General features: G+C 35.5%; 1 protein-coding gene across 1 annotated transcript in view; it reads right to left on the minus strand.

The window, feature by feature from the left end:
• Positions 1–14,258, minus strand: part of LOC125647382 (MAM and LDL-receptor class A domain-containing protein 1-like) — a 102,569-nt gene that overhangs the window by 42,716 nt on the left and 45,595 nt on the right. The window contains exons 12-21 of the mRNA XM_056142009.1: positions 9,507–9,622; positions 8,577–8,695; positions 8,282–8,427; positions 7,987–8,097; positions 7,431–7,525; positions 6,413–6,539; positions 5,959–6,119; positions 5,107–5,177; positions 1,378–1,846; positions 1,102–1,228 (exon numbers count right to left, since the gene is read on the minus strand). Of these exons, the coding sequence (XP_055997984.1) occupies positions 1,102–1,228; positions 1,378–1,846; positions 5,107–5,177; positions 5,959–6,119; positions 6,413–6,539; positions 7,431–7,525; positions 7,987–8,097; positions 8,282–8,427; positions 8,577–8,695; positions 9,507–9,622 (1,542 nt within the window). The remainder of the gene's footprint in view (positions 1–1,101; positions 1,229–1,377; positions 1,847–5,106; positions 5,178–5,958; positions 6,120–6,412; positions 6,540–7,430; positions 7,526–7,986; positions 8,098–8,281; positions 8,428–8,576; positions 8,696–9,506; positions 9,623–14,258) is intronic.

A 14,258-nucleotide genomic window follows, 5' to 3' on the forward strand; every position in this document is an offset into this window, starting at 1 on the left:
GACCCGGCTTAGAATAGGTCATCAATACCCCTTGCTTGTCGTAAAAAGCGACTTATTGGGGCGGTGCTTCGGGTGAAACTGCAAAAGGTGTGGCATGATAAAGATCCCTATCTGCTCAAAGGCCGTAAGCGTCGAGCATAGGCTTTCATCTTTAGCAGACCTTCATCGGCAATGGTGACATCTCCATATGTGTGAAAAATTCTTGAGCGAGATGTTTTAAAACAATCTACAACCAACCAACTATAGTTGTTAAACTATCTAACCTGTCCTTAAGTGGAATCCTGTCTAGCGTTTCATGACAATTACTCGGCCTTTCTTTATATACTGATTTTGACTATTGATTACTCCGTTTACCCGATCAAGGTATTATCTCACAGCGGGTGTGACCGGTCCATTGGGGATATTTACTCCTCCTAGAGACCTGATCCCACCTCTGGTGTGTTGACGGTTCATGTTTGCCCTACCCTTTATTTTGTATTCTTTATAGGGCTTGGATTGATCAATTCGTTATCTTCATTTTGTCGTGTTTTCTTGGCACACGGATTTTGACTACGGATAACTCCGTTTACCTGATCAGGATATAGGACTCACGGCGGGTGTGACCGGTCGACAGGTGATGCTAACTCCTCCTAGGCAACCTGATCCCACCTCTGGTGTGTCCAGGGGTCTGAGTTTGCCCAACTATCTATTTTGTATTGCTTGTAGGAGTTATGAGATTGTTCAGTGTTCGTTATCTTCATCTTTATAGGAGTTATGACATTGATCGTTATCGTCACCTTTATAGGAGTTATGAGATTGGTCACTGTTCGTTATCATCACCTTTATAGGAGTTACGAGATTGATCACTGTTCGTTATCGTCACCTTTATAGGAGTTATGAGATTGATCACTGTTCGTTATCTTCATCTTTCATTATAGGAGTTATGAGATTGATCACTGTTCGTTATATTCACCTTATCATGACCTACAAGTACTTGTTTGATTATACAACTATTTACATATTCGTATACTGTGTAATTGAATTACTAAGCAAATAATGTGTGTCAGATCTTCTATGTCAATAGTACGTTTTATTTTAAAGGAAAGTTGAAATATAAGATACTTGTCGAAACTGTTGCACTCTGAAGGCTGGCATACGAGTCTATCGCCTTCGATGTCGCCTCTATGTAAGAATACATGGTCCCTTCAAAGGCTGATGCAGGGCCCGTGTTCGAAGAAGGCGTTTTACCCTTGAAAAATAAAACGGTGACAAGAACGTCTTGTAACGCTTGTTATTTTTAAATAGCACTTATTACGACACGTAGTTAATGATTAAAGTAAAAATAACTTTAATTCATGTACACGACCGATATTTTTCATCATGAAATTCAACACTTACTTGGCGATTTGTCCAGTTGAAATTGTCTCCCAAAATATTTTCTAAGAAACAAAATTCTCCACTTTCAAATGTACAGTGTAGCTCTTGGTCAACTAAAGTTGGTTCTTCGGTTGATGGGTGGTGTGTTGGCAGTATAATTGTTGTTGTCTGTGTTGTTGACTGTCTAGTTGTTGGTGCCTGTGTTGTTGGTGGTGTTGTTGGTGGTGGTGTTGTTGGTGCCTGTGTTGTTGGAGCCTGTGTTGTTGGTGCTTGTGTTGTTGGAGCCTGTGTTGGCAGTATAATTGTTGTTGTCTGTGTTGTTGTCTGTGTTGTTGACTGTCTAGTTGTTGGTGCCTGTGTTGTTGGTGGTGGTGGTGTTGTTGGTGGTGGTGTTGTTGGAGCCTGTGTTGTTGGTGCCTGTGTTGTTGAAGCCTGTGTTGTTGGTGCTTGTGTTGTTGGAGCCTGTGTTGTTGGTGCTTGTGTTGTTGAGCTTCCAGATTCTAAAATATTTATCATTGCAATACTTTAAACTTAATGAAAAAAGTTCTTATATGACTTTGAGAGAGTCGATATCCATTGATATGAATACTGAGGATTCGGACCCCATTGCGAACAAGTATGATCCTTTCATAAGCGTAGCTCAATTGAAAAAATGTCATCTTTGTCTAATTTTTACTTTCAGTCAGTTTGCACTTACTAGACGTATAGTTGTATATTCCCTATTTTCAAAGTGACAAAAACTCAATGGGGGAATAGAAGTGAGTTATCGTTCCTAGTGTAGCGACGCTACATGTCCCGGTCCAAGTGACAACTTCCGCATCCTTGTAAACACTCATGAAACAATAAAGTTAGACCATATATATCTTGGATTTGAGTCAAATAAGATCACAAAAACAATGCCAAGTACTAGATATGACACAAATCAAATCCTGGATTTTAAAACATACATTAAATCCACATATATATTAAATCCGTTCCAATATTTGGATCGCAGTAGAGCACACAATCGTTCTGTTTTTAAAGGATACGTGAAACCATTCGTTTTTAATTAAGGATCATAACTCACCCTGGGGCGTACCTTGCTTTTGATAACAAGTTAGGCACAGCCATATATACAAGGGGTCTGAGGCTCGCTATAGGCCCCTAGTGGGTCTAGGGTGATGCCCTGGTTGGGCCGGGAGGGAGGGGGCGGAAAACGGGTTTCAGGAATATTGAATGCGAAAATCATACATTTTCACATACTTTTGTCAATTCTACCGGTGTCATAAATAAAGATTTCATTCCACCAATTATGAATCGCAATTATAATCGTTGAAAATATCAAAATTGTGCAAGATAAACAGACATAAACTTCATTTTTATGTTCTCTAGAATTTTAACTGTCCAATTTAGCAATGCTTGGAATCTATCGTGGCTATTTGAAATTGAAAGTGTCCGATTCCAGTTAATAAACAGCAAAGGAAGACCAACGGTTACACATGTAGTAGATCTGCTCCAAAGCTTTAAAAGATGTCTCATTGAATAGAAAATGACCTTCACAAGGCAAAGAATCAGCTGCCGTAATAGTATAGATGTATTTATTAATTAGAGCTGACGTAATAGTATAGATGTATTTATTAATTAGAGCTGACGTAATAGTATAGATGTATTTATTAATTAGAGCTGGTGTAATAGTATACTATTAGATGTATTTATTAATTAGAGCTGACGTAATAGTATAAATGTATTTATTAATTAAAGCTGGCGTAATAGAATACTATTAGATGTTTTTATTAATTAGAGCTGACGTAATAGTATAGATGTATTTAATAATTAGAGCTGACGTAATAGTATAGATGTATTTAATAATTAGAGCTGACGTAATAGTATAGATGTATTTATTAATTAGAGCTGACGTAATAGTATAGATGTATTTATTAATTAGAGCTGACGTAATAGTATAGATGTATTTAATAATTAGAGCTGACGTAATAGTATAGATGTATTTATTAATTAGAGCTGACGTAATAGTATAGATGTATTTAATAATTAGAGCTGACGTAATAATATAGATGTATTTAATCATTAGAGATGTACTTATTAATTAGAGCTGACGTAATAGTATAGATGTATTTATTAATTAAAGCTGACGTAATAGTATAGATGTATTTATTAATTAGAGCTGGCGTAATAGAATACTATTAGATGTATTTATTAATTAGAGCTGGCGTAATAGTATAGATGTATTTATTAATTAGAGCTGACGTAATAGTATACTATTAGATGTATTTATTAATTAGAGCTGGCGTAATAGAATACTATTAGATGTATTTATTAATTAGAGCTGGCGTAATAGTATAGATGTATTTATTAATTAGAGCTGACGTAATAGTATAGATGTATTTATTAATTAGAGCTGACGTAATAGTATAGATGTATTTATTAATTAGAGCTGACGTAATAGTATAGATGTATTTAATAATTAGAGCTGGCGTAATAGAATACTATTAGATGTATTTATTAATTAGAGCTGGCGTAATAGTATACTATTAGATGTATTTATTAATTATAGCTGACGTAATAGTATACTATTAGATGTATTTATTAATTAGAGCTGACGTAATAGTATAGATGTATTTATTAATTAGAGCTGTCTAGAGCTTGATCTCTGTGAAGTTAATTTAAGTCCAAACTTTATCGAAACATTGATTGACTTGTATTATATACCCAGTAACTGTTATACGTGTACTTCTATGATTGAAACCAATCACTGTGCAGATTGCTTGATGACAGAGAATTGATTTTATAACAACATCAATGCGTCACATGCATCATTTATTTTGTTGAAGGGGGGGGGGGGGGGGGGTACGGCTGTATTTGCAAAATATTTAGTTTGATTATTTGCCTCATCGCCACAATGGAAGGTACGCCTGTAAACACAACTAGAACAACTATTGGAAATATTTATGTGCATTATACCAATAGTAAAACCACGAAATGACGTGCTATTTGAATTGACGTTCGTTTATACATGTATCAGCATCGCACAGTGTCATGTAGAAATCCGGGGTAAGCTTCTCTGCTTGTTGGCATTTCTATGGCATGTCTCAAGTTTGTTGGAAAAATTGCAATTTCAATTCACGGCAATTTTTTGGACGCCTCCAAGGATTAACTCATTTATGTATATATTGTATGTATGTTCCATGTACTCTATAACTTGTAATTGTACTTTCACTACATGTATTTTTCTAGTCAGTCTCAAAGGGGGATCACACTTTACCTGACACCTATGTACATGTTTCAGCAGGTATTGTTTATTCAGGTGATCCCCCTTAATGGTTTGTTATACATTTTACTTAACAATTTACCTTATGTCATTCAATAAATGACATATTCGACAAAACTGCATTACAGTGTTTGGTTATTTGTTACTGCTTGGACGGTTTCTTCTCATAGGAGGCATAAAATGCTTTATTGTAACATGCGGTTTTGCGTACCGAATTACCTGTCGACAAGTTCTCTCCGGCGACCTGAGATTCTCGCATTTCCTTTTCTTGATACGTTTTTAAACTGAACTAAACTCATTAAACCTAATCTGTAGTTCTTCATTCTCTTTTGCAAATCTTACTGCACCGAATGAAAATATAAGCGGAGAAAAATATTGTGAAGCCTCACATCCAAAATAAACACGATCGGGACAAGAATCGCCGCCTTGCAGGAAACGGGAGCGCAACTCATTTATATCTCCCCTTAGTTAAACACTCACCACACGGAGTAAGTGAAATAGCATCAACAGCAATATCACTGGCCCATGAACTTCCTCTGATAGCCTCAAACGTCACCTGGTGTATAAAAACAGTAATTGCAGTAGATTCTTTTCTAGGTTTATTTCCTTTTAAGTTTTACCGATTTCTGAATGAATGCCTCATACAAAGAGGCTAAATTGCTCATTTTACAAAACGAATATACACCTCAAACTCTGTATCGTATGCTTGAATTATGAACTACTGCTTTTACTTGCATTGTATCCATAATATCTTTCTCGAATATCAAAACATACGCATTCATGTGCCCAGGTAATTGCAGACGTCAGTCCCACTATGCATATTACGTGGTAATTTTTCAAAAACTAATATACAATTCAAACCATATATCATTTCGATATTTCAATTCAAAGTTTCAGATCTCGTGCCATGACCGCGTCAAACCGAAGACCCAAACAAGGGGAGTCAATGTTCCTTCGCAAAACACTCCGCATGACACAGGTCTTTTGAATATGACCCCAAAAACGGAGGTCAAATGTCGCGGCAGATGATGGCACGTTAAAGAACCCCAACTGCTACGGCCTTGATAGCTAAACATACGATGTAGGTCTAAATGTGGTACTTCACCTACAGCTGATGACATCTCAATATGAGTGAAAAATTCTCAAAACAAACAAAAACCATAGTTCTCATGTTGAAGCCGTTTTGATTCCCAGACACTTCTTTTGGTGTAAAGGATTAATTAGAGATAGAGAATAGACGCATGGCGTTGTACCTACACAGAAGCACATGTATACATCAACATGTGTACTTCGGTGCACGTACAATACATTGTATATTGTACATGTAAGGATTTAACCTTGTAATCTGTTGTTGTTGTTATATTAACGTCAGCCTGCTTCCAGCTGTTCCCTTGATCTCCCGTTCGTGTCCAAACTGAGCTTCCATCCACAAGAACATTAAGAGTTCCCATGCTCGAGCCGTACATATGATACCAGAAAGTTAGACATCTCTGAGCACCTTTTAGGATGGAAAATAAGATAAAATGTACACATCCAGCATTATTCACTGTGAAAGTATTGCAGTACTTCATAGAATCGAAAATCATGTTGATTAAATCCACTTCACTAAACCACAATTTTTAATTTTTTTATTTATTTTTTGCTAAATAAAATTCAAATCCATAAAGTTATGAAATCAAGATTTCCCTTGATTTTCGTTATCCACTTAATTGTCTTGCACTCAGTTTCGTTTGATTTTAAAAAAATCCTTAATGGACCAAGTCTAATTTAATCCATTTTGAACGATCTCACCTGGAATGACGGGCGTTTCGAAAAAAAATTTATCCCCGGTTACAACTGGGGATGAAGTTTCTGCATACAAGTAGTTATTCCCACTCTGAGCACCGGAGGGACCGGTTGAGCTAGAGGGTGTTGAACCCTGACAAAAGCAAAGGTGAAAATTAAAGAAATTTATTCTAAACGCGTTGCTAACCAACTTATATTTTCTGTTGATTTTGACTCGCATGACTGTCGAAAATTTAAAGATAGTTTATTGCAAGTACTTTAAATCATAGCATCAAATTATCTAATCCCATACGGCAGTTTCGAGATAAGAGCTCTTCTGTATAGGATGTGCATTTAGTGAAACTTTGAATTACTAAGTGGTACTGAGTGGACCTACAGTCAGTGAGGAAGACGATAAAATGTATTAAAAGCGGCTTCTCTTTGAACATGTAAATGTTGAAAATATAAAATACTATCGAAAGAAATATTTTTACGTAAGTGGAAGCATAAAAATAATGTCATATTTGCAAGTAATATCCTGGATATGATACCTATTAGCAACGAAATAACGTGATATGATAAGAATTCCATGTATTTAATTGCTTCTTGAATAATTAATATTTACTTAGTTTGTGTATCAATCGAATTCGGGTGATGAAACTGCGTATGATTAGATTCACTTATTTGCCCCACTCCCGCCTGTAAACAAATTGTTTGGTGCCTTATGTATGAGAGTTCTCCAAAGGGAAAGAACTTGGATGTATCTATAAACCGGCGTATTGTGCCGATTCATAACATAAAATTGAAATTTAAAAAAAAAATCAAATGGAAACAAAATGGTTTGATTGTCTGTCTTGATTCTTGTAGAGTTTTGAAGGATCGCGCATAAAGAAACAACCTCTGTTCAAGTGCATTTTCATCACTTTAAAACTGCAAGATAATACAATATGCATCATTATATTTCATTGGATGGTTGTAAATTCAATATCAACATCCACTTAAACAGTGTATTCAAAATACTTTAAAATACGTATAGCTGAAGTACCGAGGTTATAGTCCAGTCACGCTGATCTCCCGTGTTTGTATTCGAAAATATACAGCTAGTATCGCTTTCAAAATCACATGATATAATGACGGTACCTGAAAATATATACGATCATTTTTGTCAACAGACATAATAAAACAAAGCATCACATAGCTCTTCTGTATAGGAGGTGCATTTAGGTCATATGACTAGGAAGCATTCACTTCTAGTAATGCCAGTAGTATTACATAGACTCAAACCACTATAAAATGATAAATTAAAGTGGTTTGGATATCAGAGTGTATTTCTTTGCACATCACGTGTGAACAGGATATAATTTCTTCATAAGCTTCATATTCTTCTAAAAATGGGTGCAAGAAATGTATCACCAATAAGAATGTTCATCACAAGAGAAAGATTTGGGGAAACTCATGCTATTCCTCAATTCATACACTTGTAATCATTATTAAGGTTCAAAGGTAAGCTTTTATAATTAACATTTCCTTTCCTGTGGTATCTGCGAACATCAATAATGACAGTGTACATGTTAAACATTTTATCCGTATACTGAACATACTTTCTACAGTCTCGCACAGTGGCCCCGAGAAACCAGTAGGACAATTGCATGTGAAATTAGATGTGCCAACAGCAGTGCATGTCCCATGCACACACGGTGCCAACGCGCATCCTAAAACATAAAATATGTACAAGTATATCTAGCGCATGGGAATATTTTTAGCCTCTAAATCAGAATATGAGAATATTTATAAATTGGTTTAAATTCATTAATTTTCCATGAAGTACACGCACACTACAACCTACCAATCAGTACTGAGCTATTTTATCTCAGATTTCATATTCTCAAACCCTACCTGGACCAACAGCTGTCAAAGTTAGAGAGAAGCCCTTTCCGGCTGTAGCTGTGGCAGCAAATGCACTGTCAAATTTTAATAGCATCATTGTGGGGTCCCCATAAATCGATGTCATATACGTCTCTTCGCTGAAATTTCCACAGCGTCTGAAACATTTCATTTTATATTACTAGCTAAGTGATGATAAAATAAACAAAAGTTTATACATGATAATTTATTTAGATCCTAAATGCGTATCAGATATCGCAGTTCCACCTTAAAGTAATTTTCTTACAATAAAAGACAAACATCTTACCTAGGACCTGTCTGACCAATCAAATTGTACTGTATTTCTAGCCAGTGATTACAAGCTCCGCCATTGGTTGTTAAATCCATTTCATTTATTGTCATGGCAACATGCTTTCCATCAGGGACCTGCGTATTAACAATACATGTACCCATCACTTAAAATGAGCGTTTAAAGCGCCATTTAAAACAAATAAATGTATACATATACATGTAAGCACACCAATTTCTACAAATATAATTCATTTTGTGAAAATTAATTCCTTATACATGTATTACAATAGTCCTAATGGACTATTATTAATTCCTTCTACATGTATTACAGCAGTCCTAATGGACTATTATTAATTCCTTCTACATGTATTACAGCAGTCCTAATGGACTATTATTAATTCCTTATTCATGTATTACAATAGTCCTAATGAACTATTATTAATTCCTTATTCATGTATTACAATAGTCCTAATGGACTATTATTAATTCCTTATACATATATTACAGCAGTCCTAATGGACTATTATTAATTCCTTATACATGTATTACAGCAGTCCTAATGGACTATTATTAATTCCTTCTACATGTATTACAACAGTCCTAATGGACTATTATTAATTCCTTCTACATGTATTACAACAGTCCTAATGGACTATTATTAATTCCTTATACATGTATTACAACAGTCCTAATGGACTATTATTAATTCCTTCTACATGTATTACAACAGTCCTAATGGACTATTATTAATTCCTTATACATGTATTACAACAGTCCTAATGGACTATTATTAATTCCTTATTCATGTATTACAATAGTCCTAATGGACTATTATTAATTCCTTATACATATATTACAATAGTCCTAATGGACTATTATTAATTCCTTATTCATGTATTACAACAGTCCTAATGGACTATTATTAATGATCATCTGCCCCGCTTACCTTTATTAGCCAAACACAATTTTTCCCAGTAGGATACGGCCCTCCGTCATTGAAATTAGGTGAAGTTAGTGTTCTATTTTCTTCTTCAGTTAAAGTAATAATACCCGGACCACACTCTGCAACACAAATGAATACGTTCACAGTATCTAGCACACTGATTTTTATGTATAATCAAAATTGTATCAGATTAGTTATTGTTTCAACAATGGGGACTATTGAAATTTCAGAGTAAATCAAATCACAACTCCATAAGGTCAAGTTAAAGGATTGATTGATTGTATATTGTTTAACGTCCCTCCCGAGAATATTGCGCTCATATGGAGACGTCATCACGGCCGGTGAAGGGCTGCAAAATTTCGGCTTATGCTCGGCGGTTATGGCCTTTGAGCAGGGAGGGATCTTTATTGTGCCACACCTGCTGTGACACGGGACCTCGGGTTTTACGGTCTCATCCGAAAGACCGTCCCATTAAGTCGCCTTCTACGACAGGCAAGGGATACTGAGGACCTATTCTAACCCGGATCCCCACGAGTTTCAAGTTAAAGGACATGACATGACCGAATACATTTCATTGTAATATACATGTAAGATTTACAATGGGATTGGCCAATCGTACCACTAAATTTACGATCAATTTGAATTATACAAGTCCCACGAAACCTGCCGCAGTACTAACTTACCTGACCTTTTGCAACTCGTCCCATAGAGGATTTAGAATTCAGCTTACTGTGGAAAGACATTCAGTCAGTATTTCCTGAATATGATTTTGAATAAGACTCCTGCGGGCCTTATCGATCACGTACGTATTAGTTCTTAGTTCTTATCATCTTTCTGTATTGCATTACTTGTTTTACGTCCCATCAAACTTTTTCACTCTTATTGAGACGTCACCAGCAGTAGGTAAAGTAGCGCGAATTTAGACCTACATGTATGATTAGCGCTACGTAGCAATGAGGGTTCTTTAGCGTGCAAACGCCTGCCGCGACACGGGAACTCCATTTTGAAAGTCATATCCGAAAGACCCGTGATTCTCTCTACTAATTGTCGAGGATCCATATTTACGTCTTCATTTTGACACGGCCATGGCACAAGTGGGGCTCGCTCTCACGATTTTTCAGTTACGCAGCGAAAGCTCTACCACTGTCAGAGCTACCGCGACCGGTAGATTGTATTATTCAGCAGAATTATGACATGAAAGAATACATGTAAGTGAGTTCACATACTCCAACATTGCTTGACAGTGTCTCGCATAATGAAAGGTAATGCTATGTATTACTGCTAAAACAGGACGTCTTATTTTAATTCTGAGTTCGAAAGGGACATCACTCCCAGAAGAACTATTTAATCAGAATTTCCTGGGAATATGCACATGTTCACAGTGTGTCCTACAAAGGAATTGCGCTGACAAGAAAGTGACTGATGGACTAACTGAGTGACGGACGGGTAAAAAACATTATACCCTCTGGAACTCGTTGTGTGGGGGTATACACTGTAACAAGATGTGTTCTGAAATCGCAAATACCCCCGAAAGTGCCCATATTTAAGAAAAAAACTTGACATAATATTTTTTTTTCGCATTACGTAAACATGTTGGATTACAGACAGGTTACTGTTTAGTGAAGTAGTATGTACTGGTCAGTATAGGTGGAGATTGATAGCAACCACGTGATCAGTAAAATCGTGTATTTTCACGTGAATTTATGTTGTCGGAATTCTGTACATCGACATAGAGTAGCTAAAAGACAAAAAGGGGTCCCGAAAGAGTTGTGTTGCTGTGATGATTGAGGGGGAAGTCTAAAGAAAATTGGACATAGTTTAGATTAGAAATACGTCAATGTAATAATGGAAGATCAAATGTTTTGTCCGTGCTGTATGGTACTTCTTACCTAACGAAATGCACCACCATACATAGCTGCGTTACATAAACAAAGTAAAGTTGTTGATGCAGCATGATGTCCGAGTGCTGCGGGTTTCAATACTGTTTATGCAGTCATTGAGAGTCTAAACAAAGTTCTTCTGAGAAGAGGAATTTGGTTGATTCATTCATCGTGGATAACGAAATCATCATTTCGTTTGGTAAGTGAAATTTAATTTGTATTTATCGCACATTTCCTATGCTATTTCACAACACGATTTTATGATAACATCTCTAACTTTATAAGGGAAGATGTTTCATTTTCTGTGCATTTATGTCTGTCAAATGTGCCCTAAACTCCTACAGGCGCATGTAATTGTAAATGGATGCCATGTACAATGTATATATCACATTTGAAAAAGCGGGCTCTCACAAGTTGTTGGGGGGATGTTATACTAAACTTCTTGAAATATCATTGTGTTATATCAAACCTGGGGTTCCATGTTTCACACAAGCATGTTGGTCTACAAAACTTTTTTTAAGATAATGTAAAATCAAAAGCCCCCCCCCCCCCCGGAAATATAATGTACATGTAATGTATGTAAATAAGATATGTATGGCCATCTCTTGACCTACACTCGGTAAAGAAAACAAGTCTGATAAGTCTAGATTTCGACTTATTTTGATATTATTAAAATGAGCTGGCAGTTTATGAAAACATATCTGTCCTTTCATATTGCAATATGATGATAATGATGGTTATTCACCACATTAAGGACTCTCGGGGGTGTAAGTGCAGTTGAAATAGTAAATAGTGATAACAATATAAATAAATAACAATCATTCAGATCTACTACTACTATTGCTATACTGATTTCAGACAAAATTTAAATTGACATAATGAAATACATAAAAACAAGAGGCCCAAGGGCCTAGAATCGCTCTTCTGATAAATTGTACAACCCCACCATTTCTATTCTTAGCCTCTTAGTATTCTAAATCTTTAGTTAAATCCTAAGAATTAAAAAAAAGTAGGTCAATGTGACCTACTTTTTGGTTTACACATTTTGAGAACCCAAGAAATATCAACTGACAAAGTTTGATGATTTTAAGCCAATTAGTATCTGAATATTGAAATATAGCTGTCAAATTCCAATCGTAGGTCATGGTGACCTACTTTTTGGTCAGCGAACTCCGAACATGCAAGACCCAACAACTGACAAAGTTTGATGACTGTAGGTCAAATAGTATCTGAAATAAATAAATATAGCCGTCCAATTCCAAAAGTAGGTCAAGGTGACCTACTTTTTGGTCGACACACTCCGTAGACTCAAGATGCATCAACTGTCAAAGTTTGATGATTGTAGGTCAATTAGTAACTGAAATATATAAATATAACTGTCAAATGCCATGTAAGCACTATCCTAAGGACCAGTGCAAGTTGGAATGGGCTTCGTGACAACAAGTTCAACAGCAATTTACCTTGAAAATTAGCAAGAAAGGTACAACATTTTCTAAAAAAAAAAAAAAAAAAAAAAAAAAGCCGTTCTCATTTTAAGGCAGCTCATTACACTATTTTTTTTTTATTTAATGGCTCGTTAAAACAGCTCTTATGATGTATGATTTCACCATTGAAAATGTTATACAAGGTCTCAAGTATTTTATGTGGATTTTTTGTGATTTATCCCTTAATGATAAAAAAGGTATTTTGTTTGCAAATAAGATACTCTAGAGTCCAGATTTTGCTGTGATTTGATGCATGATATGAATATCTAAGAAAACATGCCTTAACGACTCAGATAGACATTCTAATTTTTTAAATAAAAAAAATATTTATGAAAATCGTAAACGTTAATTGCTAATATTTTTTAAATCTACTGATAAAATCTTCAAAAAACCATGTCTATTAGAAAAATATATTTTAAAAAGAAATTTGAAAGATATATCAGAGAAAAATATTTTAAAAAGAAATTGAAGTGAAATGGTCAAAATTCAGAATTTTTAATTTGAACCAAGCCCGATCGCAATCATAAACAAGAAGCCCATCAGCCTCATTGCTCACCTGAGTCACCTTGACTCATATTTAAAGATTTTTCCTATATATTCGCATGTAAAACTTTGATTTGTGGCGCCAATCTACTCCCGGGGGTCATGATTTTTTTTTCTTCCAAAATTGAATCCGGACTATATCAGAAAGCTTTCATGTGAATGTAAACTTTTCTGGCCAAGTGATTTTTCAGAAGATTTTCCTTATATATTTGTATGTAAAACTTTGATCCCCTTTTGTCGCCTCATCCTACCCCCAGGGATCATGATTTTAATAAACTTGAATTTGCACTATGTTAGAAAGCTTTCATGTAAATTTCCACTTTCCTGGCCCGGTAGTTTTAAAGAAGAAGATTTTTAAAGATTTTCCCTATATATTTTGTATGTAAAACTTTGATCCCCCATTGTGGCCCCATCCTACCCCCGGGGGTCATGATTTTAATAAACTTAAATCTGCACTATGTCAGGAAGCTTTCATGTAAATTTAAGTTTTTCTGGCCTAGTGGTTCTTGAGAAGAAGATTTTAAATGACCCTAACCTATTTTTGCATTTTTGTGATTATCTCCCCTTTGAAAGGGACATGGTCCTTCATTTGAACAAACTTGAAAGCCCTTCACCAAGGACTCTTTTGGTCAAGTGTGATTGAAATTGGTCCAGTGGTTCTGGAGAAAAAGTCGAAAATGTAAAAAGTTTACAGACCGACAGACGACGGACAACAGGCGATCAGAAAACCTCACGTGAGCTTTTAGCTCCAGGTGAGCTAAAAAGTAGCCATAGAGAACATTGTAATCAGAAAACTACATTCCCTTGATGTAAAATGGTTTACAAATTGAATTACTTTATAAAGGAAA

The sequence above is a fragment of the Ostrea edulis genome, chromosome 6, assembly GCF_947568905.1.
Source record: "Ostrea edulis chromosome 6, xbOstEdul1.1, whole genome shotgun sequence".
Lineage (NCBI taxonomy): Eukaryota > Metazoa > Mollusca > Bivalvia > Ostreida > Ostreidae > Ostrea > Ostrea edulis.